The sequence below is a fragment of the Leucopleurus acutus genome (assembly GCF_964270905.1).
Source record: "Leucopleurus acutus genome assembly, chromosome: 13".
NCBI classification, from domain to species: domain Eukaryota; kingdom Metazoa; phylum Chordata; class Mammalia; order Artiodactyla; family Delphinidae; genus Leucopleurus; species Leucopleurus acutus.
In genome coordinates this window covers 75,509,227-75,537,217 of record NC_139155.1, presented here as the reverse complement: position 1 = coordinate 75,537,217, position 27,991 = coordinate 75,509,227, and the positions used below count along the sequence as shown (strand labels likewise).

At 49.4% G+C, this 27,991-nt stretch overlaps 1 protein-coding gene across 2 annotated transcripts; it reads right to left on the bottom strand.

Moving 5' to 3' along the window:
- Window positions 1-101: 101 nt before the first annotated feature.
- Window positions 102-27,991, bottom strand: PLBD2 (phospholipase B domain containing 2). 2 transcript variants are annotated; one of them, XM_082852972.1, is made up of 12 exons: window positions 27,633-27,991; window positions 16,885-16,978; window positions 14,614-14,772; window positions 12,752-12,852; window positions 12,319-12,533; window positions 6,550-6,647; window positions 3,703-3,863; window positions 3,012-3,107; window positions 2,684-2,755; window positions 1,887-2,042; window positions 1,106-1,268; window positions 102-1,002 (listed from the first exon to the last, which is right to left on the bottom strand). In XM_082852972.1, exons 1-12 carry the CDS (start codon window positions 27,920-27,922, stop codon window positions 835-837), a joined length of 1,773 nt encoding a protein of 590 aa, XP_082709098.1. In that variant the 5' UTR covers window positions 27,923-27,991; the 3' UTR covers window positions 102-834. The 2 variants fall into 2 exon arrangements, with proteins under 2 accessions (XP_082709098.1, XP_082709099.1); XM_082852973.1 differs by having other exon boundaries at window positions 1,887-2,039.

Sequence of the window (27,991 nt, the reverse complement as noted above, 5' to 3'; positions counted from 1 at the left end):
CGCCAACCCAGCCTGCCCCACTGCCCCAAGAAGCACAGCACGGGGGCCATGGCCTCTCTTTTTAATGGCAGCACAGCCTGCAATTTGGTTCCTGTAGCAGGGGACCTGTGGGCAATGCCCTGAGGCCAGGGGCAGGCCTGGGTTTGAGGGGGCACGGGCCGAGGCTGGAGCAGGGGGCTGACACTCCTGCCTGCCCCCAGAGAGAGAAGGACACTCAGGCCCTTCCACCCACAAGTGGCCAGAAACTTTGGTTCTTGTTTGGTTTCAAGTTCCTGTCCTCAAGGGGGCTGTCCAGGAGGAGAAACAGGGGAGCTACTTCCCGGACGGAGCAGAGTGGGGCTGGGGTCGGGAGCTGGGAGGAGAGATGCCAACCGGAGGCAACGCCCGGGTCTCGGGGGCTGGAGCTCCAGAGCCGCCGTTAGAAACAGCACTGGGAAGCAGGCACTGGAACAGGCCTCTCCTGCCGGCCCCACTAGGGGCCCCAGAACCTGGTCCCAGGATCCGGCTCCCGCCATCAGGAAGGGGCGGCATGAGGAGGGGGCCCAAGGCTGGAAGAGAGTGAAAAGCAGGGGGAGAGAGAGAGACGCAGAGAGGCAGAGGGAGACGGGGATGGCATCACCCACTTAGGGGGACAGAGTCAGTCCTGGGTCCCATCGGGTTCCGTTCCCCACCCAGGAGGCCACCCAGACAAGAGTGAACCTGGCCGACCCAGGTCCCCAACCTGGGCACAGTGGCAACGCTCACACGGGGGACCGGGGCGGGGGGCCAGGCAGGAGGGCAGGGTGGCAGCCAGTCGGGTGGCCCCGCTGGGGTCAGCAGAGTAGAGATGGAGCCTCAGTCCCACCAGACCTCGATGGGTGAGAACTTCCAGAGGTCGGGCTGGCCCATGTGCAGCAGGCTGCTGAAGGGCGAGCTGCTCCACTGGAACGGGGGCAGCTGGTCCCACGTGGGGCCGCTGACCGCCAGGAGACGCAAGGCCTTGGCCAGTGCCGTGCTGGTCACCTGGGGGTAGAGGGGAGGGCAGGTCGTTGAGTTGTCCCAACCTGGGAGTCTCTGCTGCTCCCCGCCCCAACTTTGACCCCATCCACAGCCCCAGGCCCGGCACCTTCACGTCGATGCCCCCATGCGAGCGCTGGTGCAGGGCCTGGAAGGGGTAGGAGCCATTGGCTGGGTTGAGGTCAGAGCGGGCCGAGACGGCATTCTCCCCGTTGGGCTTGGGGTTGCAAACTTTGCACAATGACAGGGGGTCATGCAGGAAGTCGTTGTACCTGGATGTGGAAAGAGAGGAAACCTCAGTCGTGCGGGGAGCGGGGGAGGCCAGACAGCTAGCGGCAGCCCCTAACCCAGCCGCCTGCTTTCACTGTGCCCGGCTCCCTCCCGCCGCCTGGGCTTCAGCCACCACCTCCCCCTTCAGCTGGTCACTCCACAGGTATCACTCAGCCTCGGCTCTGCCATCCCTCCCTCCGGGAATCCCTCTGGGCCCCCATCCCAGGCCAGGCTAGAGGCCCCGTTTTGTCCCTTCATAGCATTTCCTGGAGCTCAGACGGTTCTCGTTACACGTCCACATCAGTGTGAGTACGGGAGGGATTTCTGCATCCCCCAAAGGACAGGGTGCTCCCCAAGGACAGTGGGGACACGTTCTGTGCCCGTTTCCCAGTCCCAAGCACGGAGCCCGGCACAGGGCGGTCACTCCACGGCTGTCCGTCATCCTCACCCACGACATGAGGGCAGCAGCAGGGCTCAGCTGAGCGCTGCTCCGGTTCTGCTGTCTTGGCTGCTACACAGTTGCACCCCACCCCTGCCGCCCCCCCGGGCTTGTTGGGAACTTGAAATGAGTTACAACAAAGCCCCACCACGTGACTCTGGGCTCATGGTCCCCCATGTACCTCATAAGCCGGATCATGGAATTCAGGTCGTGTACCAGTGACTGGTTCCGCCGGAAGATCTGGGCCCGGGGGCTCCCATCGTAGGAGAACCAGTCCCCAAAGTGGGCCACCAGGGCCGGAAGCCCACTGGCATTGAACACAGACTCAAAGGACCTGCTGGGAACGAGGATCGTCACTCACGACCTCCACTGACTTCACCTGGCCGTGACCGTGGCCAGGGAGGTGAAGGGGGCGGTTGTGCCACGACATTAACACCAACAACCACAACAGTCGGGATAGCAATAATCATGTCTTTTGTTTGTGCTGTGGGGTGGCTTGGGGTGGCCAAGCTAGGGCTCTGGGGTCCAAGAGGCATGGGTTCAAATCCTGACTTCACTGTTGGCCACCTATGGAACCTTGGGCGAGTCAGGTACTTTCTCAAGGCCTCAGTTTCATCATCTGTGAAATGGGAATAGGAGCAGTGGCTACCACGCACGGTGGCTGTACGGATCAAAGGGGATGACCCAGGTAAAGCACAGTGAGGGTCAAGAGGTGCTGGCTGTGCAGCCCAGTTAAAGCAGCGCCAGCTGGAGAGCCACGGCCGCCCCCTACCACCCTGTGGTGGGTGGGTGCAGACTGGGAGGCCGAACGGATGCCGACCTCACAACTGTACCCTAAGACCGTCAGGGCTTTCCTGGAGAAAAAGGGGGAAGGGTGGGTTTCTTTGTGGAGTTAAAGAATCACCTGGGAAGCACCCCCCCCCCCCCAGCACGGAGAGCTGAGCAAAGGGTGGGGAATACCAGGAAGGGGGGACATACGGGATATTGTAGCTGGCCCAGTAGGTCTTCTGGTAGAGTTCCGAGGTCCTGTCAGCCACCACCACCATGCCCCTGCGACCGGGAAGGGACACGAGGCAGGAGTGGTGAGAAAGGGGGATCCTGTGGGTGCTGCCCTGCTCAAGCACCCTCGCTGGCTCCCCATTGCCTGGAGCTAGATTATGTCCCCAATCTTTAGCAATCGGGGCTGCCTTCTCCTCCAGTATTGCCTTCCTGAGGTTTCCCCTCCCACACACGATTCAGCTGCCTCCAGGCCTCTGCCTTGGCAGTTCCCTCTGCTGGAACGCCCTGCCCCTTTCCGGGTACTCACGGGATCTGCTCCAGGACGGTAAGCACCCTTCTCCCAGGGCTGGGCCCGCCGGGGACAAATGCCTTGTAGTCCACGATCATCCACTGGTTGTTGTACCTGCCATGCCCAAGGAAGGAGGGCTGAACAGACCCTGGGGTCACTGCCCCGGCCTCCCCCTGCCCCCAGGGCCACACACAGTCAGGAATCATGGGGCCGGGGTGGTCTGGGCGCGTCCGGCCATCCGACCGTCACCCGGACACTTTACCGTGACCAGGTGTCCTCAGGCTTTTCTCTCATCATGCTGCTCACCTGCTCCAGAGGAGTCTATGGCTCCCTAGTGCTTACTGGAACCAAGGTCAATTCTGCGCAATGTTCTAAGACCCTGCCCTATCCAGTTCCCGCGTCTCTGGCTCATGGGGCCCCCAACCACCCATGTCCATCTCCTCAGACGGCCCTCTCCACTGTCCCCAGAGCTCTCAAGTTCCAAGTGTCTTCCTGTCCTTCCTCTGGGAGCCTTTCCCTGGGTGGAGAAGCCTGCAAGAGGGGGGCAAATCCTTTCCTTCCCCGTGCCTGTTTCCCCACGTATAAAACAAGGAAAGGACTCAGCAGAGGGTGTGGGGTGTGTGGCCCTCGTGCCACATCAGGTCTCCCAGGGTCTGAGCATTAGCGGGGAGGTTGGGTGGGACGGCCGCAGTTCCAGAAGCCCACTCACGTGCCACTGTTGAACCTCTTGAAGATATCGGCCCAGGAGTCCCCATCCAAGGCCAGGCGATTGGCCACAACATTTCGCATCCACTCCAGCACACAGCCCTCGGGTTGCACGTACTTCCACAGGGCCGAGTTCCGGTTGCCGATGGTGGTCTCCAGGGTCACCTGTGGGAGAGCCGAGGGGGCGCTGCACGAAAGGGCCCCCTAACTCACAACCGGGGCATGGTGTCACCAAGTGGCAGCGCCGCATCAATCGTGGTTCAAATCTGTTGACTCGTTTTTTAAAACTTCATGTCCTGGCTTAGGTGCGTGTTCCTCACTAGTTCTTTGGATGAGCGTTGAGGGGGTTCGTGATCAAGATCGTGCATTCCCTTTGCCCTGGGAAACAGCCCCTAAGAGAGCCCAGGGTGTTGCTCCTACGGGACCCACTCCCCCTACCAAGTGGGTCAACTCTTCCCCCAGAGAGATAGCATCCCATCTCTACCCCTTCCCTGCAGTTCCACAGGGAAAGCTGGGAGGCTTGGGGTTGGTAGCCTGATGGACAATCTCCATCAACTCTTACAGCCCTCCGGGGGAAAACACAGCACTGCTATTAAGCCCCCTTCTTCTTGAAAGGTAAACTGAGGCCTGGAGAAGCTAAAAGACTTGCCAAAAGGTCATGGCCGCTACGTGGATGGGCCAAGATTTGACCGTCAGACTTCCAACTCTTAAATCGGGGCTTGCTCCCCTACAGCAGGGTATTAGCATGCTTCTTCCTTTTTTATACGAAGCTGGAAAACAACGAAGAGACAGCAGTAGCCATAAATATGATGTTTCAAAGAGGAATGTGCAAAGCAAGCCTCTCAACAGCGATGCCCAGGTAGGAAGAGCTTCTCTACTCCCTCCACACTTGTACCCTCCTCATCCCTCTAGCGTCCCACGTCATCGCCAGGATTCAGACCCGCATGGCCTCAGAAGCCCTGGAGGGCAGTTTCCTCTCTCTGCGCCAGGGGTTGTTCTCAACCTGGGGCAGTGCTCCGGGAGTCTGCAGACTTGGGTGGGGAAACATTACATCTTTATTGCCACTAATGTCAAACCGAAATGCAGCATCTCCTTCCACTGCTAATGAGGTGACACATGACAGTGTTATTAGCGGTACCTGAGATCGTCACCAACAGAAATCACAGATGTTTTCCCACCACAGGACAGGATTGCACACATCTCAAGATATCGTTTATGCTCCTCGTTATTTGTAAATTATGGCAGGTAGCCCACCTGCGACTGGAGTTTCTTTCTTTCTGTTTTTGGCCACACCTTGTGGCATGAGGGATCTTAGTTCCCCGACCAGGGATCGAACCTGTGCCCCCTCCATTGGGAGCACGGAATCTTAACCACTGGACCACCAGGGAAGTTCCTGGAGTTTCTTATTTAACGTGCTAATAAAGTAGCACATACAGGAGGACCCGAGAGAGATCGCGGGTTCTGTTCCCGACCACTGCAATAAAGCGAATACCACAAGAAAGCAAGTCACGTGGATTTTCTGATTTCCCAGTGCATATAAGAGTTATGATTCCACTATACTGTAGTCTATTAAGTGTGCAGTAGTATTATGTCTTAAAACCCAATGTACATACCTTAATTTAAAAATAGAAAAAAAAACAAAACAAAAAATCAATTACAATAGTCATATCAAAGATCACTGATCACAGATGACCATAATGAATATAATAATGAAAACCTTAAAATATTGTGAGGATTACCAGCATGTGACACAGAGACACAAAATGAGCAAATGTCGTTAGAAAAATGGTGCTGACAGACTTGCCCGATGCAGGGTTGTTACAAACATTCAATTTGTAAAATCTGCAATATTTGCAAAGTTCAATAAAACGAGGTATACTTGTATATTACATTAACAGTTTACTTATATAATATTTCGATAAATGCATGTCGATATACTTGGTTTCCTTTATAATCCCATATATGTTGGCTTGTGCATTTAAAAGCATTATTCTGAGAAGGGGTTCACGGCTCCCCAGACCGCCAAAGGAGTCTGTGGCGTAAAAATAGTTAAGAACCCAGATGGAAGGTAAATTTCCTTCCCGGACACTTTTTGTAACTGGATGAAACTATTTCAACTGTCCTTCCCCAGGCTTCACTCCTGGTTTCCCCACCCCAGACCGCAGCCAGGGGGTCCCCTCACCCACTGCCTGGCCCCTTTCATGCTTCTTCCCACATTTAAGGGAACTAAATCCCACGCTCCTCTCACAAAGTAATAGAAGAAAAAGAGCCCCTTCCTCTCCCCTCCCCAGAGTTGGCGTCTTCTGCGTCTAGGATTTTTTTTTTTAAGTGATGTTTTTTCTCCTCTGCAGTGTTACCCTGGCGACTACAGGGCTTGCTGTGTCTAGAGGGGTGCCAGGAACAGATTTCTAAATGAGTTTGGAGCCCAGCCAGGAAAACCGATAAAACAACACATTGTAAACAACATTTATTCAGAAAACCCAGCCAGGTTTAGAGGGGGTGTTGTGGAAAGCAAAAGGGAAGGCAGAAAGAGCAGAGTCATGGTAGGGAGAGAGATGGCTTGTCCTAAATACATAAACACAAAATGAGGTCACTGGGGCCACGGATATTTCAAAAGGGCCCAAACCAGGGATTTCTGAGGAGCTGCAGGACAATACAGAGTCCCAGGCCAGCTGCAGGGTCTGGAGGCCCGGGCGTGACCTGGGGAGCGACATTTTACAAGCGCTTCCTGGCCTCGGCCCTGGGGTGGTGGTGATGCGGGAATGGGGGAGTCTGCGTCCCCCTGCTGTGCCTAAGCTGCTGGGTGCAAAGCTGCCCCGGGGGAGAAAAGTGACACCAGAGGATGACTCACCAGCCCGCTGCCCAGGATGTAGAAGTCATCACAGGAGAAAATGGTACCAGGGTAGGATGAGAAGATCACCCTGTTGCCGGGAGCCCGGGTAGATTGCTCTGCAGGCGGGAGAGTGAGCCCGGGGGCGGGGGGGGGGGGGGGGGGCCTGGTCAGACAAGCACATACGGAGAACCCCACTCCCCCTCCCAGCAAGACTTGGGAGCCTCCAGGTGGAACAGCAGGCTTCAGAGAAAGCCCCTACTCCATTCTTTCTGAGAATCAGCAAACCAGGCCATTTGTGTAAAAGCTAGTAGCAATATATATACATACATACATATACATATATATATATATAATTGTCTTGATTACTGTACCTTTTTTTGGCTTTCTTTTTTTTTTTTTTTAATTGCAAAAATCTATTGTGAAAAAGCTAATTCACAGAGCAAATACCCAGGAAGTCTGAGAGCACAGACTTTGTTTTTTTGGGGGGTGGGGGGAGGGTTTATCCCCTGCTTTACTGAGGTATAACTGACAAACAAAAATTGTCTGTGTTTAAGGTGCACACTGTGATGTTTGGATAGGCGTAGACACTGTGAAAGGATGGCCACAGTCAAGCTAATTTACACAGCCATCACTTCACATAGTTACCTCTGCTGTGTGTGTGGTGAAAACACTGAAGTTCCACTCTCTTGGCAAGTTTCAAGTATACAATACAGTGTTGTTAAATACAGTCACCATGCTGTGCCTTAGACGCCAGAATTCACTTGTCTTCTAACTGGGAGATGGTACTCTCTGACCAGCATCTCCCCATTTCCCCCTCCCCCCAGCCGCCTGCAACCACCATTCTACTCTCCGCTTATAACAGTTCAACTTTTTTTTTTTTTTTTTTTTTTGGCCGTACCACGCAGCTTGTGGGATCTTAATTCTCCAACCAGGAACTGAACCTGGGCCCGCAGCAGTGAAAGCACAGAGTCCTAACCACCAGACCGCCAGGGAATTGCCTCGAGTTCAACTTTTTTAGATTCTACATGAAAGTGAGATCATACAGTATTTGTCTTTCTCTGACTTATTTCACTTAGCATAATGGCCTCCAGGTTCACCCACGTTGTCGCAAATGGCAGGATTTCCTGCTTTTTTCAGTTGAATAATACTCCATTGTACGTGTGTGTGTGTGTGTGTGTGTGTGTACGTGTACATTTTCTTTATCCATTTGTCTGGCTATGGACATTTACGTTGTTTCCATATCTCAGCTATTGTGAATACTGCAATGAACATAGGAGTGCAGACACTTCCTCAAGATTTTATTTCCTGGAAGTGAGATGGATGGATCAGATGAGAGCACAGACTTTGTGGGGAGGAGACCTGGGCAGAATCCCGGTTCAGGCCCTTATCAACTGTTTGATTTATGTCAAGTTACTTAGCCTTTCTGAGCCTCAGTCTCCTTATCTGCAAACTGGGAATAATAATCCTTCATCCCACACGGGGCAGTTGTAAAGATTTAATTTATAAGATCGTGGAGGTACTTTCTAGCACAACAGTGGGTACCCAGTAGGCCTACAATCAAGGTTACTGCGTAACCAGACCAGCACTAGTCAAGGGATGGACTTTCGGTACAAAGTGTTCTGGGGTGGGGATGAGGGCCACTAGGGATGAGGGGATGGACCAAAGGAGCTATTTCTATATAACTGATGAATAGATAAAAGTAAAAAGGGCAAAGTCATCATGAACAGCTAAATGAACAGCTAAAACTGGAACAGCTAAAACTGGAAGGGAAAACAACCAACACCAATGGTGGTTTTTCAGGGGCTGGTGGCAGGGTGGGTTACAAGTGATTTTTATTCCTTCCTTGTGCTCTATTTTCTAACTTCCTACAGTGAACATGTATGACTTGATTAATTTGTTTTAATTATTGAAAATTAGTCTAGAATACAAAAAGAAATAACACAAATATCCATCAATAGATGGATGGATAAACAAACTGTAGTATCGAAATATTAGGCAGTCGGAAAAAGGAATGAAGTGCTAACACCTGCTATGACATGGAGAGGCCTTGAGATTATGATGCTGAGTCAAAGAAGCTAGTCGTAAGAAAACCACCATTGTATGCTTCCATTTTTATGGGATGTCCAGAACAGGCAAATCTACAGAGATAGAAAGTAGTGGTTGCCAGGGGCTGGGAGGAGGGGGAAAGGGGAGTGGTTACTCAGTGGGTACAGGGTTTCCTCTCTTGGTGATGAAAACGTTTTGGAACTAGACTGAGTGGCAGTTGCACAACACTGCGAATGTACTAAATGCCACTGAATTGTTCACCTTAAAACAGTTAATTTTGTTTTGTGAATTTCACCTCAATTAAATAAATAAATAAAACTAGAAAAAAAACCTTTTTTTTTTTTTTTGGCTGCACTGTGAGGTACGCAGGATCTTAGTTCCCTGACCAGGGATCAAACCTGTGCCCCCTGCAGTGGAAGTGCAGAGTCCTAACCACTGGACCGCCAGGGAATTCCCTTAGAAAATTTTTAAAAATTAGTGCAGGTTTATATGAAGTTCTAGAACAGGCAAATCTAACCTCATGGGAAAGAAATCAGAAGAGCGGTTGCCTGGGGAGAGGGGTGGAGGCTAACTGCAAAGGTCACAGGGAACTCTCTAGGGTGATGGAAATGTTCTATATCTTTATGGAATGGTGTTTACGTGACTGCATGTTTGTCCAAACCCATCAAATTATATGCTCTAAATGTGTATTTAAGCTATCCATCAATAAAGTGAATTAAAAAAAAAACCAGAACAAACTTAGTCCGGGACATCATTTATCACCCAGTAGAACGGCAAAAAAATGTGAAGTGAACGATAATACCCAGTGCTAGCAAGGCTGTGGGGAAAGACAACATATCCACAGAATGGCAGTGGAAGTGTAAATTGGCCCAACCATTTTTTGAGGCAATTTGGCTGTTATCTATCTAGAAACTAAAATTTTAATTATACTCATCTTTTAACCCAGCGTTTCCACCAGGAAACACATCTGGGGGCCCACTTGCTTGCTGTAGTAATGTTTGAAACAGCAAAGACCTGGGAATTCCCTGGCAGTCCAGTGGCTGGGACTCCTTGCTCTCACTGGACAAGCCTCACGGTGTGGCCAAATAAAGAAATAAATATTTTTTAAGAAGAAAGAAGGGAGGGAGGGAGGGAGGGAGGAAGGAAGGGAGGAAGAGCAAAGACCTGGAAATGGCCCACATCCTCAACTGGGGACTAATTAAAATTTAACGTCCAGGGCTTCCCTGGTGGCGCAGTGGTTGGGAGTCCGCCTGCCGATGCAGGGGACACGGGTTTGTGCCCCGGTCCGGGAAGATCCCACATGCCGCGGAGCGGCTGGGCCTGTGAGCCATGGCCGCTGAGCCTGCGCGTCCGGAGCCTCTGCTCCGCAACGGGAGAGGCCACAACGGGAGAGGCCACAACAGTGAGAGGCCCGCGTACCGCAAAAAAAAAAAAAAAAAAATTAACGTCCAGCTGTTAAAAGGTGGACCGAACATGACAATATCAAAAGCTCTCCAAGGCCGGCCATGGAGCAAGAGGAACAAGTGGCAAACAACCCATATAGCATGATCTCATTTATGTTTTTTTTTAAAAACCCAGAAAGCAAACTTTTTAGGGCTGTGCAACTATTCTGTAAATACTGTAATGGCGGATACATGCTATTGAGCGTTCATCAAAAATCCATAAAACTCTACAAAGAGTGAACTCAAATGTAAACCATGGACTTCAGTTGACAATAATGTATCAATATTGGTTCATCAATTGCAACAAATGAACCACACTAATGCAAGAGGCTAGTAACAGGGGAAAGTGGGAAGGGGGATATATGGGAACACTCTGTACTGTCTACTCAATTTATGTCAATGTAAAATTTTTCTAAGAAATAAAGTCTATTAATTTTTAAAAGGTCCATATATACACACATATAAATGCATCCCCCCAAATCTAGATAGATCCAAACCAAAATGGCATCAGTGCTTTCCTCTTAGGAGAGATCTGGAATTTGGGATGAAGGTATCAAGGGAGATGTATTTCTTCATCTCTGTTGCTGGAATCTGTGCCAGTGAGGATGTATTTACATATAAATAGTATAATAAAAATATTGATAAGTTAAAACAAATGGAAAAGTGAGGTACGTTTTTTAAAAGTCTGAAAAAACATAACCAAGTGTTTACAGAAATGACCTCTTGTGGGATGTGGGGTGTTCCAGTGACTTTCATTGTGGGTATGTGTGTTTTGCCGCATTTTCCAATTTTCTATAACATACATGTATGACTTATGTAGGTTTTTCAGATATTAAGATGATAGTGGATACACAGCAATGGGAACGACAGATCTGCAGCTACATAGGACAACGTGGATGAAACTCACAGACGTTACACTGAGTGAAAGAATCCAGGTGCAAACAAGCTCATGCTGCATGATTCCATTCGCAAAACATTCCAAATCCATCGAACCTAATCCAGGCTGTGAGAAGTCACTACGGGCTGGGACAGTGCCTGGAAAGGGACAGGAAGGAAGCTTCTGGGGGCTGGGAATGTTGTTTCTCTGTCTGGATGCTACACACACAGGTGTGTGTTCAACGTGCAAAAATTCCAGCTGTACACTTATGAGGCGCACACTTTTCTGTACAAATGTCAATTTAGAAGTTTAAATTTAAATTAATGGGCATTAGGTTGTTTCCGAACCACTAATGCAGCTGACAGCCACGTACACAATCCCCTTGCAGAAACAGAAATGTTTCTCCAGGGACAGATCTGAGCCAGAGGGTTGCTGGATCACAGGCGAGACAGATTTTAAATTCTGTTAGACGCCAGCTGGGCTCCTCTTCAAAGTGGCCGTGCCAGATCCCACTCCCGTTAGCAGCGAATGAGGGTATACATTTCCCCACCCTCTCGCCACCTCCTGGCAACATTAATTTTTTTAAGTTGGGCCAAGAAGGAGGCACTGCAAACATCTGGCAGTGGCTACCTCTAGACTTAACACTGGGGCCAGGAATGACGGGCACACTATCTGGCACTTGGGCCTTAGTGGCAAGGTTTTCACATTTGACAGGAAGAACGTATTCATCCATTCCTGTGTAGCTGTTTGCAAAAATGGCTGTAACTCTCCCCATGCTTGTATCCACGTCATCTGCAATGTGACTCTGCAGGTCCTTACATCACATGGTCGGGTCTATTTCCCCACTTCTTGAATCTGCACGGGTCACTTGACTTGCTTTGAGCAACAGAATGCTGTGCCAGTTTCAATCAGCCCTCGAGAGGCCTTCCACACTTGCCTGCCCAGATGTCACATGAACAAGCCTGAGCTAGCCTGTGGGAGGATGAAAGACCATGTGGCCCAGCTGTCACATCCTCCCAGATGACAGCCAACCCCCAGACGTGCAGACGAGGCCATCCTAGGGCAGCCAGCTCACCCCAGCTGACTACAGAAGCATCAGTGAGGCCAGCCACAATCAGCAGGCTTGTCCCAGAATAACAAAACCACCAGCAGACCAATGGACATGTGAGCAAAAATAAATGGCTATGTTTTAAACCTTTGTTGTTTTAAGTTTGGGGTGATTTGTTACACAGCAGTAGCTTACTGATACGCCTTGTGAGATAAAAATTAAAAGGAAATAGACATGTTAAAAATAACATGAACTCTTAGAGTGGCCTTATGGTGACCCCAGTGTATACGGGGCTGAGGCCCACACCTCCCAGTACTATGCCCACTGTGTACCCACATACATGCTCACACACAGACCCACCCACATCTACCTACCTTGGGGCCCTTCTCTGAACTGGAACCAGTACTTTTTCATGATGCGCAGCATGTACTGGTAGGAGTGCCAGGTGTTGTGGGCGACCAGGAGGTCACTCTGGCCAGGCAGCAGCTTGATGAGGGCAGAGCAGGAGCCAGAGCCCGTAGCATGCTTGGTCTTGGTCTTATTCAGGGCCAGCTCTAAGTCTTCGAGGTCCCCAGAGATCTGCAACAGGCTGAGGAGGGTCAGAGTGCCGGAGGGTTACCATGCCTGCTGGGAGCGCCATTACATACCCATTTCACAGAAGAGAAAGCTGAGGCACTGGGAGGTTGGGCGACCGGTCCGAGGCCATGTAGCCAGGAAGTGGCAGGGCTGGTATTGGAACCCAGGTCTGTCTGACTATAGGTGTGCGGCACTTTCCCCTGCCCTGTCCACTCTGGGGGTGGCACTTACAGGAACCCCAAGGGTTTGATGGTGAACTTCCCAGTTGGAAAGGTCACACTGCCTTCATAGCTGTCCTCTAGGCCTTTCAGCTGCAGGAGGGTCAGCCGCACCTAGGGGGAGGGGGAGGGGGCAGGGGGCAGGGGGCAGAGGGAGGGTGAGGCCTCTCCCCCAGGCTCATGCCTTCTGCAATGGGAGGGGCTTCAGCAAGGGAGGCTCAGGTGCACCCTCTAGGCTCCAGCCAACCCTGACCCCCCCCATAACCACCACCCACCCCTCCATGCCAAGCACCCTCCTGCCATCATTTAACTATATGTCTCCATCCTGTGGCAACCCCAAATCACCCCACTTAAGAACCCAACTCAAATCCACCTCCTCCAGGAAGCCTCCCAGCCTGACCTGGCCCACTGCTGGCTGCTCCCTGTTCTGAGTTTTACTGGCTGTGCTGCTGGCTCAGCAAACTTGTGTCATGTGGTTGACTTCTCCCCACTGTCACTGTCATTGTTCTGTAACCATGGAGTATATCACTGTGTCCCCCACCGGGCCTTGGCCTGTGCTGGGCATATACCAGGCACTTAGCAAGCAACCGTAAGATGGATAGACAAAAGGATAGATGGATGGATGGATGGATGGATGGATGGTGGCTACTGAGTTAAACGAGAGAAGGACAGAGAGAAAGGCAATCATCTAGATGGACAGGAGGGTGAAGAGAAGGATAGATGTTCAGGCAGGTGCTGAAGTAGATGGATGGGACCAGATGGATTCACTCCTTCATCTGTAAATACTCAACAAACCTTCACTTCTAAAGCGCCTACTATGTGCCAGCCCCTGTGCTAGGTACTGGGGATACCACAGTGGACAAGGCAGATGTGGTCCTTGCCTTGTCCTCATGGGGCCCAAGTCCAGTTGAAGACAATCTGAATGCCTCACAAGAGGGCTACAAAGAAGTGCAGGGAGGGGACGTGGAGGTGAGGAATGGTGGGGGTGAGCCGGGCAGAGGGGGAGAAGGAAAAGTGTTCCAGGCAGAAGGAACAGCACACTTTAAAGCCCTGAGTGAAGAGGTAACATCTTGTTCAAGGAACTGGGAGGAGGCCAGGGAGGCTGGAGCACAGATTGAGAAGGCCAGTAGATGAGGCTGGGGAGGGAAAGGGTGCAGGGGGGTGTTGAGGCCACATTAAGGAGTGTGGGCATCACCCTGGGGAACTGGGCAGCCCCTGGCGAGATGTACGAGCAGCAGAGACAGAGCAGAGGGGATGGACCAACAGATGGACAGACTGAGAGGTGCCTAGGCTCTGGCCAGAAGGAAGAGGTGGAATGAAACAGGGAACTTGGTCCGTCAGGAAGATGGCTAGGTAGGTAGATGGGAGGGTAGATGGACAGACAGGTAGATGATGAACAGAGAGAGAGACAGGCAACCAAATGGGGTACATCAACAAGGCGGGGGGATAGAATATCTGACAACTAGGCTAGGATGGGTAGGTCGGTGACAGATGAATAAATGGGAAGAAGAGAGTGAAAGATGGATAGACTTGTGGGTGGGTGGACGAATGTGCTGAAAAACTAGATGGATGGATGGATGGATGAATAGATGGATGGATGGAGGGGTAGGTGGGTGGATGGACAGACGGATGTATGGGAGGGAGAAAGGGAAGGATGGATGGATCTGTGGATGGATGAGTAGATGGATGGGAGGATGGGTAAGTAGATGGGTGGATGGATGCGGGAGGGAGGGAGGGAGGGAGGAAGGGCTGGCTAAGAGGGGCAGGGGACAGATAGGTTGGCCAGCTGGAACAGTAGCAGCTGCAGTGGTAGCAGGTCCCCAGAGCAGACCCAGCCTGCTGCCCCAGCCCTCTGAGCATGGGGGCCATGCCCACCTGGTGCCAGTAAGCGGAGCCATTGTTCAACTCCATCTCCTTCTGCATCCACTCCAGGTTGGCCTCCAGGAATTTCTTGAGCCTCTCGCAGTAACTGACTTCATACTCGAAGGGGCCGCAGTAATTCACCACCGTGTTCATCCAGTGCATATAGATGAGCTGTAGGGTGGGCGAGGACAGGGGCGGGGCAGCAGGGCTGCGCTCTTCCCTGAGGACCCCACTGGCCCCCACTCGGGCTCAGAGTCCTCACTCCTATCCAGCTCTCCAAAGAGTCGAGGAGCTCTGGTGAGGACACCTCCGCACCTCTGCTCACACTGGCTTCTCTCACCCAGCCAGCTCTCACCCCCACCAGGGCCCAATGCCTCTGGATGCCTCCCTCCTCTGAAAGCCGTCAGCACTCACAGTCTGTCCTAGATTACGCCTCCTCTGTTACTGGGGACCGCCACCCCCATCTATACATGTATTCAGTCACTCAACTACCTTTTTTTTTTTTTGAGCACCTACTATGTCCTGTCCTGAGCACTGAGGACACAGCAGTGAACCTGGCAAGAGAATCCTGTGGCAGTTCCACCAGCCCTCAAGAGGCCTTCCCCACCTCCCCACCCCGATGTCACATGAACAAGCTGGGCCAGCCTGCTGGGGGGTGAAAGACCATATGAGCCCATCGTCCCCGTCACCCCAACAGACGGAGAGCCTCCCTCGGGGGCTGGTGTGCAAGCTCAGAGAGGTAACGTGGGCAAAGCTCCTGGCACGTGTGTCTGGGCTTCCTCACGTGAGAACCACGTCGGGCCTTGCCTCAGTGTTCCTGGCTCAGGCTACGGGGCCCTTGAGAGATGGAATCTTGTCTCAAATACCACCAAGCACCCAAAACACGCGGCCTGACCCAGTGTCTGACACTTCCCCAGACATCGAGGTCCCAGGAGGGCATCTCAAACTGCAGCTGGATGTCAGAATGAGGAGAGGGAGTTTATTAAACGCTGTCACACTGTACACCGTCTCCTGTGACGTGCTCTGTCCCTCTCACCACCATGCATCTCACACTCATCCACTCTGCTCGTTCATTTTCACTGCTCTATGATTCTGCACTGTGTGACACTACTGCAATCCGGTTACCCGTGCACCCACCGGTGGCGTTTGAGTGTGTTTGCCTCGGGGCTGCTTTGAACCCCTTGGGTCACCTCTAGGGTACACACCTAAGGAGTGGGGCCCCTGGGTCCTAAGGCATGTGTGTATTCAACTCTACAAGTTAACGCCAAATTACATTCCAACGTGGGTGTCACACCTTCACGCACAGCGTGGGAGCATGGCCAGCCCACCGCGGCCTCACCCACTCCTGATGCGGTCTGCCTTCTGAAATCTGTGATTATCACTTTTAAAAAGCCCAAAAGCAGGTAAAGCAAAATAATATGTTGTTTAAGATTTCATCACATGTAGTAAAACTAGTTTAACCAAAAGAAGGGAGTGGAAATAACTCAAAGGTTCACGCACTGATGAAAGTATAAAGAAAATAGTCTATCCCTACAATGCAATATTACTTGGCCATAAAAGGGAATAATGTACTAACATACACCAGAACATGGAGGAACCCTGGAAACAAGTTAAAGAAGCCAGCCACAAAAGACCACATATTGGCTGATTCCTTTCATAGGAACTGTTCAGAACAAGCAAATCTGTAGAGACAAAGTAGATGAGCGGTTGCCAGGGGCTGGGTGGAGTGGGGAAAAAGGGAGGTGACTCCTAACAGGTATGGGGTTTCTCTCTGGGGAGATGAGAATGTTCTGGAATCAGATAGTGGTAGTGGTTGTGCAACCTTATGAATATACTAAAAGCCACTGAACTGTACATTATAAAATGGTGAATTTTAGGGCATGTGAATTCTATCTCAATATAAATGAATGAATGAATGAATGAATGAAAGGGAATGACAGCCACCACATGTAGTGTGGTGGGTGTCTCTGGGGTAGGAGAGGCAGGGGAATGGGGTTGAGAGGGGGCTTCAATGGTTTTAGTAACATTCCAGGGTTTAGTTTGGGTGGGTGTTCATTTTATTACTAAGCTTCGTAACTTGGAATGTGTTGTGTAGTTTTTATATGCATCAAATAGCACCCAGTGTAAATTTTTAACAAATACATGTGAGCCTTTTCTCCCCAACTAGATGGAAGGCTGGGGGTGGGAGAGCCCCCTCTACACATATCTCAGAACCCTCCAAAGCTCCCTGGGGAACACACTTGATGGGCGGGGGAAACCCCGGGGTCCGCGTCTGGCCCTTACCTCCTCGGACACGGCGGCCTCCACCACACCCGCTGCGTAGGCCTGCAGGCTATCGTTGTAGTGGCCGTTCGTGTGCAGCTCCAGAAAGGCCCACCTGCAGGGGTAGGAGAGGGGACACTTGGTCAGCGAGGGGGCGAGCGTGAAACGGGCCCTCAGCTCGGCATGCACCCGTCTGCAGTTTTAAACCATAGAAAACAACGCAGTGACGAACTGCCATTCACATGAATGTCTGTCGGTCTGTCTCTGTGCACGTGTCAGGCTAAATCCCTAAAAGAGGAACTGCTAGGTCAAAGGAAACATGCATTTTTAATTTGAATAGATACTGACAAACAGCCTCCCCCAGGGCTGTACTAACCTTCATTCTCCGCCCCTCCCCCAGGATAATACCAGCTAATATCTACTGAGGGTTTCTTCTGAGCCAGGCACTGTTCTAGTCACTTCCATATCTATTAACTCATGTACTAGTCCTCATGACAATCCCACAGTCCTGCAAGGCAGGCACCGTTACTGTCTCCATCGTACAGAAGGGGAGGTAGTTCAAGCAGAGTTACGTACCTGCAGTGGTAGATGGCATCGCAGCCTCTTCCCCCCACATCCATGCCTTTTGCTGGGTGGCTTTACATCCCTCCCACCACTGGCCAAACGTCCTTCCCTGTCCCCTTGATTTGGGCTCAGTCATGTCATATGACTTGCTCTGGCCGATGGAATGCGGTAGAAGTGACCTGTCTCAGTTATGACATTAGCCTTCAAAGGGCCTCCCGTGTTCCCACTTGTGTCCCTGCTATGGCCATGAGAGAAACATGCCCGGCCAGCTCGCTGGTCCCAAGAATATGAGAGACACATGTTGCTGACCAGGTCTGCAGAACTACAGCATGAAGCAGAGCTGCCCCAACTGCTCCAAGGATCCATGAGCATAAACGGCTGTCATTCCAAGCCACTGAGTTTGAGGGCAGTTTGTTATGCAGCACTGTTGACCAGTACTAGCTGATATACCAGAGGTCACAGAGCTAAGAAAGGGCAAAGCTAGGATTCAACTCCAGGCAGGCTGGCTCCCAGGAAGCAGATTCTGATCAGGAGGTCTGGGGTAAAGCCCAAGACTCTGTATCTCTAACCAGCTCCCAGGTGATGCCTGGGGTATATACTGCATTTCTACAACATACGAACTCCTGTCTGTGCACTTCCCTGCTTAAGATCAATCTTTTTCATCCTTACTAAGGTGACGGTTGAAAAATTCAATCACGTAATTATAATCCTTTAATGAGTTAAGTTACATATATTTTCCTATTTCTTATTGGTCATTTATAGTTCTTTGGTTCATGTCCTTTACTCATTTTTCTCTACCGTGGTTTTTTTCATCTTATTATTATTATTCTTTTTTGGCTGCACCGTGGCTTGCGGGATCTCAGTTCCCCAACCAGGGATTGAACCTTGGCCACGGCTGTGAAAGCACCAAACCCTAACCACTAGACCACCAGGGAATTCCCGTCGCCTTTTCTTAGTGGTTGGTGAAATTCTCTATATACATGTTAGCCCTTGACTTGTCACTAATATTGAAAATACCTGTATTTTAATTGATTTTTGCTTTTGTTTTTGCCATATGGTAGTTTTCAGTTTTGTCCTGTCAGTCTTCCCTTTATGGTTCTGGATTTCATCCTTGCTCCAAGTACACAAAGAATATTCACCCAGGTGACTCTGTAACTAAGGAAAACACTTGGAAGGCAATTTCTATTAAGAAAATGAGGGCAACAGAAGACACTAATGAGACCTTTAAGAGGCTACACAACACGGAAAGCCAGGCTCAGCCAGGACTGTCTCACAGGAATTTGGCTAAAAAGTCACCAAAGAGCTCCAGGACAGGCACAGCTCTGCCCTAGAGAAGACACAGGAGAGGAAATGACTATCAAAATACTCACACCCAATAGTTTCGGCAATCAAGCTTCTTTGAGCACCTACTGGGTGCCAGACACCGAGGGTATACAAGAATGAATATATGTAACTGCTATGACGAGAAAAGGAATAAAGTACCCTGAGGAGGTACGTTCCTGCTGCTACTGAGTGAAATCTAGGAAAGCTTCACAGAAGAGGTGACAGCTGTTCCAGGTTTTGAAGTTTAAGTAGGAGCTTGCAGCGAGAAGGGGGGTTGGGGGGAAGGAGAGGGAAAGTAAAAGAAGGAAGCCTGAGCTCTGAGAGTTCCAAAGCAAAGAACTTGAGCTACAAGATAAAATGGAGCTGTGGGGACTGATAATGAGGCCCTGCTACGGTGGATAACAATAGCCCCCAGTGCTAAGCACATCACATGTCTACTTCTCTCTCTAAATTCTCCCAAAGACCCTATGACATGAGTTTGATTCTCCCAATTTACAGTTGTGGGACCCGAGGCTCAGAGAGGTGAAGTCACTTGCCCAACAGAGCTGAGACTAACATCACAGAGCATGATGTGCTCTGAGCCTCTGCCTTAACTGAGTTTTGTGGGGGATTGTTTTGTCCTTGAAGGTGAAGGAGTTAGTTCTTATCAAACAAATCTAAGAGCCATGAACTTCTGGCTAATGACTCACATATAATCACAGATATGGACAGAAAAACACAAGAGACTAGAATAAAGGTCTTGAATTTCAAGGAGAGTGGAGGACAAAGAGAGTCTGGGATTGTGGATCCCTCAGGCATCGTTTGAATCCCCAGGTCTCTCTCTTATCAACTGTGTACCTTTGGGCAAATTGCTTAAGCTCTCTGGGCCTCAGTTTCCTCACCTGTAAAATGGGCAAAGCGATTCCCACTTCAGAGGGTTTCCATGGCAGGTGCCAGAAGGGAACTCACGTTTTATACTCAGTAAATGTGTCTCATCGTGAACCTGAGAGGGGAGGTTTGGAGCAATCCAGTAGACTTGGTGATGGGAAGAAATTTAAAACAGGGTACAGAATGTAGTTCCCCTTGTGATAAAAAAAAAAAAAAAAGCGGGGGAATCAAGGGAGAACATACACAACTTACATAAAACCAAAAAGGCTGTTCAGATGCCAAGTCCTGGTTATAACTGAGAGGCCAGTGGCCTTCCAGACAGCGACTGCTTAAAAGCTCTCCTTCTGCAGGGAGCAGGCGCAGTCAAGGCCACAGTGCTAAGGCCCTGAAGACAGGCAGCAGCTAGGAACTCATCCTGTGACCGGGGCTCACACAGCCCTCACGGATGTGTGTGAGCATCCTTGTTCACAGCAGCATTTTTTTTTTAACATCTTTATTAGAGTATAATTGCTTTACAATGGTGTGTTAGTTTCTGCTTTATAACAAAGTGAATCAGTTATACATATAAATATGTCCCCATATCTCTTCCCTCTTGCATCTCCCGTCCTCCCACCCTCCCTATCCCACCCCTCTAGGTGGTCACAAACCACTGAGCTGATCTCCCTGTGCTATGCGGCTGCTTCCCACCAGCTATCTATGTTACATTTGGTAGTGTATATATGTCCATGCCACTCTCTCACATTGTCCCAGCTTACCCTTCCCCTTCCTCGTATCCTCAAGTCCATTCTCTAGTAAGTCTGCATCTTTATTCCCATCTTGCCCCTAGGTTCTTCATGACCATTTTTTTTAAATATTCCATATATATGTGTTAGCATACTGTATTTGTTTTTCTCTTTCTGACTTACTTCACTCTGTATGACAGCCTCTAGGTCCATCCACCTCACTACAAATAACTCAGTTTCATTCCTTTTTATGGCTGAGTAAGATTCCATTGTATATATGTGCCACATCTTCTTTATCCATTCATATGTTGATGGACACTTCGGTTGCTTCCATGTCCTGGCTATTGTAAATAGAGCTCACAGCAGCATTTTTGACTAGAGCTGAGGAAAACAGGACCCTCCCAAAACATCCAATGTTAGGGGCCTGATACAATAATCTATCCATATATGCGGTGGGCTTCTAGAACCACGTGGCAGACCGCCGTGTGCTGATGAGATGTCAGACACAAAGTTTTTTTTAAAAAAATAAGATTAGAGAAGGACAAACGGTGGACTCAGGATAACCCCATGTACAAAAACATTACACGCACACACATACCAGTACGTATACACATGTATGTATGTATGTATGTTTAGGCCTGTTTATGCATAGAAAATTCTAGAAGAAAGAACTAACAGTGGTTATATATAAAAAGAAAGAGTGGGGAGCGCAGTTTACCTCCCACATTCCACCTCACCTTTCTAAACTTTCTTACCATGGAAAGTTAAACACTTGTGTAATAATTACAAAGATTTAAAAGAGAGCAGTGTGACTCTTTCAAGCTGGACAGAAAGGAAAAGGATGAGTGGAGAGTGACAATTCCCCCCCCCGACCACCCCCCACCCCCAGCCAGGCCACAGTACGGTAAATATGGAATTAGTCACTGCCCTTGTTGGAGAGAGCGCCTTCTGCATTCCTCTCTGAACCGCCTTATTCCAAAGGGCGATTGGGGTGATTCAGTTTGGATGGAGTTTGTGCACTTTGCTCGAGTTCTCAGAAAACCTGGCTGTGTAGGTGTCTGCCTATCTTTCCAGAATACCTTGGAAAGAGAGAGATTCCCATTCATGAGGGAATTTCAGTGCTAGAGCCCCTCTGGCTGATCTCTGAAGATCCCTCTGTTGCCTCGGGCCCTAAGCCCTAATCAAATGATGTTCTTCCAGGCCCCTGCAAGGCTAGCGCCATCCTCATCCCGGCGGGGTGAGGCAGCTGCCGACAGCCACCTGTAGGAAGTGTCCGGGCAGAGATCTGAACCTAGATCTCTCTGATGTTAAACCTGAAACCCTGCCTCATACCACATCTCCACGCTCTCCCAGCCTCAGCTTCCCCATCTGTAAAACGGGAAGGCTTGGACATCAGCAAATGGCTTCTGGAATCCCTCACTGCTGTGCTGGCTGACAACTTTGGGAGACTCTACCCCAGTCCCTGGCCAAAACAAAACAAAAAAACAAACCACTGGAAAGAATGTGTTTCTAAAGCAAAATGTCCCCATTAGACGGTTCTTGATTCAGAGATCATGTCCTTCCTGCTTGTTTGGTTCTAAAATAGCTCATCTTTTATTAGATGAAATGGGCAGAGATCAATAAATATTGTTCTGGTTTGTTTTTAATGCACTTGCTTGGCAAAAATTAAAAGTCGGCTGCACTGAATCTATTTCTCCCAATTTTTTTTTTTTTTTCTGGAAAGTGTATGGGCCACACTGTGGTTTTATGTCAGGGACAGCTAATACCTCTGAGATGACTCAGGATCTAATGAAGAGGCCACGTTTGGAAAAAGCCAGACGATTCTTGTGAGATGAACAAGGGGTCACAAATCTCCCCTCACCATCATTGTCCCTTCAGTGTATAGTGTGGCCTGGACACCCGCTACTATGCGGGATGCACCACCTCATCTGTGGCTATCACTCCTTTTCCATTCTTGATGGTGTAAGTTTATCTTTTGTGACTTTTCAAAGAAACAGTTGGATAACTAATAAGAACCTGCTGTATAGCACAGGGAACGCTACTCAATACTCTGTAATGGGCTACGTGGGAGAAGAATCTAAAAAAAAAAAATGTAGATATATGTATAACTGATTCACTTTGCTGTACACCTGAAACTAATACAAAATTGTAAATCAGCTATACTCCAATAAAATTTTTTTAAAAAAATTAAAGAGAGAAGAGAAGAGCTAACACCCATCCTTCTCAAACTCTTCCAAAAAATTGCAGAGGAAGGAACATTCCCAAACTCATTCTATGAGGCCACCATCACCCTGATTCCAAAACCAGACAAAGATACTAGAAAAAAAGAAAATTACAGACCAACATCACTGATGAATATAGATGCAAAAATCCTCAACAAAATACTAGCAAACAGAATCCAACAACACATTAAAAGGATCATACACCATGATCAAGTGGGGTTTATCCCAGGAATGCAAGGATTCTCCAATATATGCAAATCAATCAATGTGATACATGGTATTAACAAATTGAAGAATAAAAACCATATGATTATCTCAATAGGTGCAGAAAAAGCTTTTGACAAAATTCAACACCCATTTATGATAAAAACTCTCCAGAAAGTGGGCATACAGGGAACCTACCTCAATATGATAAAGGCCATATACGACAAACCCACAGCAAACATCATTCTCAATGGTGAAAAACTGAAAGCAGTTCCTGTAAGATCAGGAACAAGACAAGGATGTCTACTCTCACCACTATTATTCAACAAAATTTTGGAAGTCCTAGCCATGGCAATCAGAGAAGAAAAAGAAATAAAAGGAATACAAACTGGAAAAGAAGAAGTAAAACTGTCACTGTTTGCAGATGACATGATACTATACATAGAGAATGCTAAAGATACACCAGAAAACTACTAGAGCTAATCAATGAATCTGGTAAAGTTGCAGGATACAAAATTAATGCACAGAAATCTCTTGCATTCCTATACACTAATGATGAAAAATCTGAAACAGAAATTATGGAAACACTCCCATTTACCATTGCAACAAAAAGAATAAAATACCTAGGAATAAACCTACCTAGGGAGACGAAAGACCTGTATGCAGAAAACTATAAGACACTGATGAAAGAAATTAAAGATGATACCAACAGATGGAGAGATATACCATGTTCTTGGATTAGAAGAATGAATATTGTGAAAATGACTATACTACCCAAAGCAATCTACAGATTCAATTCAATCCCTATCAAATTACCAATGACATTTCTTACAGAACTAGAACAAAAAATCCTAAAATTTGTATGGAGACACAAAAGACCTCAAATAGCCAAAGCAGTCTTGAGGGAAAAAAGCAGAGCTGGAGAAATCAGACTCCCTGACTTCAGACTATACTACAAAGCTACAGTCATCAAAACAATATGGTACTGGCACAAAAACAGAAATATAGATCAGTGGAACAAGATAGAAAGCCCAGAGATAAACCCACAGACCTATGGTCAACTAGTCTATGACAAAGGAGGCAAAGATATACAATGGAGAAAAGACAGTCTCTTTAATAAGTGGTGCTGGGAAAACTGGACAGCTACATGTAAAAGAATGAAATTAGAACACTCCCTAACACCATACACAAAAATAAACTCAAAATGGACTAGAGACCTAAATGTAAGACCGGACACTATAAAACTCTTAGAGGAAAACATAGGAAGAACACTCTTTGACATAAATCACAGCAAGATCTTTTTTTGATCCACCTCCTAGAGCAATGGAAATAGAAACAAAAATAAACAAACGGGACCTAAGGAAACTTCAAAGCTTTTGCACAGCAAAGGAAACCATAAACAAGACAAAAAGACAACCCTCAGAATGGGAGAAAATATTTGCAAACCAATCAACGGACAAAGGATTAATCTCCAAAATATAAAAACAGCTCATGCAGCTCAGTATTAAAAAAACAAACAACCCAATCCAAAAATGGGCAGAAGACCTAAACAGACATTTCTCCAAAGAAGACATACAGATGGCCAAGAAGCACATGAAAAGCTGCTCAACATCACTAATTATTAGAGAAATGCAAATCAAAACTACAATGAGGTATCACCTCGCACCAGTTAGAATGGGCATCATGGAAAATCTACAAACAACAAATGCTGGAGAGGGTGTGGAGAAAAGGGAACCCTCTTGCACTGTTGGTGGGAATGTAAATTGATATAGCTACTATGGAGAACAGTATGGAGGTTCCTTAAAAAATTAAAAATAGAACTACCATATGACCCAGCAATCCCACTACTGGGCATATACCCACAGAAAACCATAATTCAAAAAGACACATGCACCCCAATGTTCACTGCAGCACTATATACAACAGCCAGGTCATGGAAGCAACCTAAATGCCCATCGACAGATGACTGGATAAAGAAGATGTGGTACATATATACAATGGAATATTACTCAGCCATAAAAAGAAATGAAATTGGGTCATTTGTAGAGACGTGGATGGATCTAGAGACTGTCATACAGAGTGAAGTAAGTCAGAAAGAGAAAAACAAATATCGTATATTAACGCATATATGCGGAACCTAGAAAAATGGTACAGATGAACCGGTTTGCAGGGCAGAAATTGAGACACAGATGTAGAGAAGAAACGTATGGACACCAAGGGGGGAAAGCGGCGGGGGGGTGGGGGGGGTGGGGGGATGAACTGGGAGATTGGGATTGACATGTATACACTGATGTGTATAAAATGGATGACTAATAAGAACCTGCTGTATAAAAAAATAAATTAAATAAAATACAAAAGAAATAGATAAAGAAACGGTTGGGTGGTATTTATCCATTTTACTGGACTGGGCTTCTGCCTGTTGGGTGGTAGATTTGGGTTGTTTCCCAGTTTCCTAATAGGTTAGTTCCCTCTTATTGGTATTCACTTCCTCTCCCAACTCGAAGCCTATTTAGGTCAATCAGCTTGTTGGGGGGCATCAGGTCAGAAAAGGAGGAAAAGGTAAGGTTGGAGGGTTCGGCCTCCCCAGGACCAAGACCAGAGCGAGGCTGGCGCAGGCGCTGCCTCTGGGTGCATCTCTGATCCCCTAGCTTTAAATCTTAAATGTTTCAGGCTCCACGGGGAGTGTCAGTCCAGAGTCAGATACAGCACAAGTAAGAGGAAAGATTATGGGGGAAGGAGACGTGCAAGTTATCCTGACAATCCCAGGATCTGGTGAAATCTGGGAGCCAGAAAGGAGGAAGGATCCCAATTCTAGGTGAACAGAAGAGTCAAACCATGATTTCCACCCTCCAAAAAATAAGACAGTCACCTGCAAATCAGCGGTTTTGCTGCTCGGGCGCCAGGACACCCCAGATGTCTTTCTTACATCTCACTCCTGAGTTCTCAAGAGGGTGTCTTTGAGGGCCTCCGTATCCCTGCTTATAAAATGGGGGCTTCCCATACAGTTTTCCCTACATCATAGTCCCAAATGCTGTCAAACCCACAGGGAAAGGGGCAGACTGGACAGAAAAGATGCTGGAACAGTGAAGTAAGAGCAAGAAGTGTGGAAGAGACCAGGGCTCACTTCTCAGTTTCCCCACCTGCAAAATGGGGGCAGAAGACACGCGCTCCTTTCTCTTTCATTCACTCCTTCCTTTAGTAAATAAACAGAGGTGCTTTCTGTGATCCCCCGAATTTCACTTCGAGCTCCACCTTCAGGAAGGAAACAGGCTCAGAGAGATGAAGTGATTTGCCCAAGGTCACACAGCGCCAGAGCTGAGCCTGGAAGAACTTTCCATCCAGCACAAGCAGGGGAGCCCTCTCCCCACTTCTCTGTTTTCCATAATTGACAGCAACACAGCCTAGCGGGGAAGTGCTGGGGCCAAAGCCCCTCCCCATGCTGAACCTTACCTCTGTGCCTCCTCCCTACCATCCAGAGACTGTCATCTCTCTTAGCTCTGCTAAGCGGGGGCCCAAAACATATGAGTCAGCAGAGACTGGGTCACCAGATTCCAGAGTCACGTCGCCACAGAGTTCTGATTCCCTCCACAGACGCCAGCCCACTCTGTGGTTTCCTCTCCCTGGGAGCCTTCCCAGATTAGCCGCACCCAGCTCCTGTGTCTGCAGCAAATCCTCTCCCCACAATCTCTGGTCTGTCTATCTAATATACTGCCAAGTGCCACAAAGCATCAGAACGGGGGTGTCCACAGTGTCCTATGTCACCCCAACACCTGCAGAAATGAATGCAAGCCAGCCAAATGGATGGGGGCAGCAGTGGGAGAAGCCCTGCCTGCTGGAGGGGGTAACGTATTCTAAGCACTGGGATGACCCCAGGATGGGATAGTGCAGGTGGGGGAGGGGGTGGGGGGGGACACAGGGCTCCCCAAGATTCCCCAACACAGCGTGGATCCAGGGTCTGGGCCTTGCTGACAAGGCTTTGAGGCAGATGTTCCCCACTCCCAGGATTTTCCCTCCTGGCACTGTCTCCCTGACTGAATGGGGACCCCCTCAGCTCTGTGTCCCCATAGCCAAGAGCACCAGGTGAGTGAATGAATGAATGGGCACCAGCCCTGGTACAAGGCCTGAGAGGGGCACCACCCAACTTCCCAGCCAGAGCACATCATCAAAATCCAAGCCACAGATGGGGAAATGAGAGCCCAGACAGGCAGAGCAGTTAGGTAAGAGCCATACAACAGAATGACAGCCTGGGTCCCGGTGATAAGGATAGAGACGGTGACGGCCAAAGATGGAGTGCTTGACTCCATACTAAGTATCTGGCCAAGCGACTTTCCCCTGGACCAGGAGAGAGGAGGGAAGCAAGGAGCAGAGGCCAAGCAATGATACAGTCTGGGTCTTTGTGAATTTAGGGACCCTCTGTTTTCAGACTGGCCTGGAATCCAAGCTCAGTCCTGCTGCTCTGGTTCTGGAAAGAAGGCAAGGGGGCTGGCACCCATGGGGTAAGCTAAAACCAAGGAAGTGAGAATCTCTCCTGGAGAGCCATTACCACCCCTCTGGTCATGGGGGTGAGATGAGGGTTGAGGGGGAGAGTGCCAGCCTACGTGGGGATAAGAGTTACTGTATCACTAGGGAAACAGAGGTACTGTCATCCCTGGCTGAAGGCAGAGGACTGGTCCCCATGAGCTGAGGGATGCTGCATCAGCCCCACCCAACTACGGTGCAGCAGCCTCAGAGGTGGGACACTGAACCCCAGGGAGACAAGGATGGGACTCTGTCACCGGCAAGAGGCTGGTCCTAGGGGCAGGCGAGGTCCGGCGCCCACGCAACTCCCTCCCCCGGCTGGTCCGCGCGAGATCGGGCCAACCCTTACCCGGTCTCGCGGATGGCGTTGGTAAGGTTGGCCCAGGCCACGGCGTCAGGGTGGCGGCCATCTACCAGGCGCAGCTGGCCCGTCTCAGGGTCCAGGAGCACCGAACGGCAGCGGGAGGCGGGTGGGACCGGCCTCCCCGGTCCCCGGTGACCCCTCGGGGTCGGGATCGCGCCTGTCAGGCCGCTCAGCAACAGCCCGACCAGCAGGGCCAGCACCAGGGCCAGCGCCAGTGCCCGCGTCAGCGCCCGGGCCAGGCGGCCGCCCGAGCATCCATACATCGGGTCCACCATGACGGTGCGGAGCGGGGCGCCGCAGCCCGGCTCACGTGACTACACTCCGCTGCGGAGGACCGGGCCAGG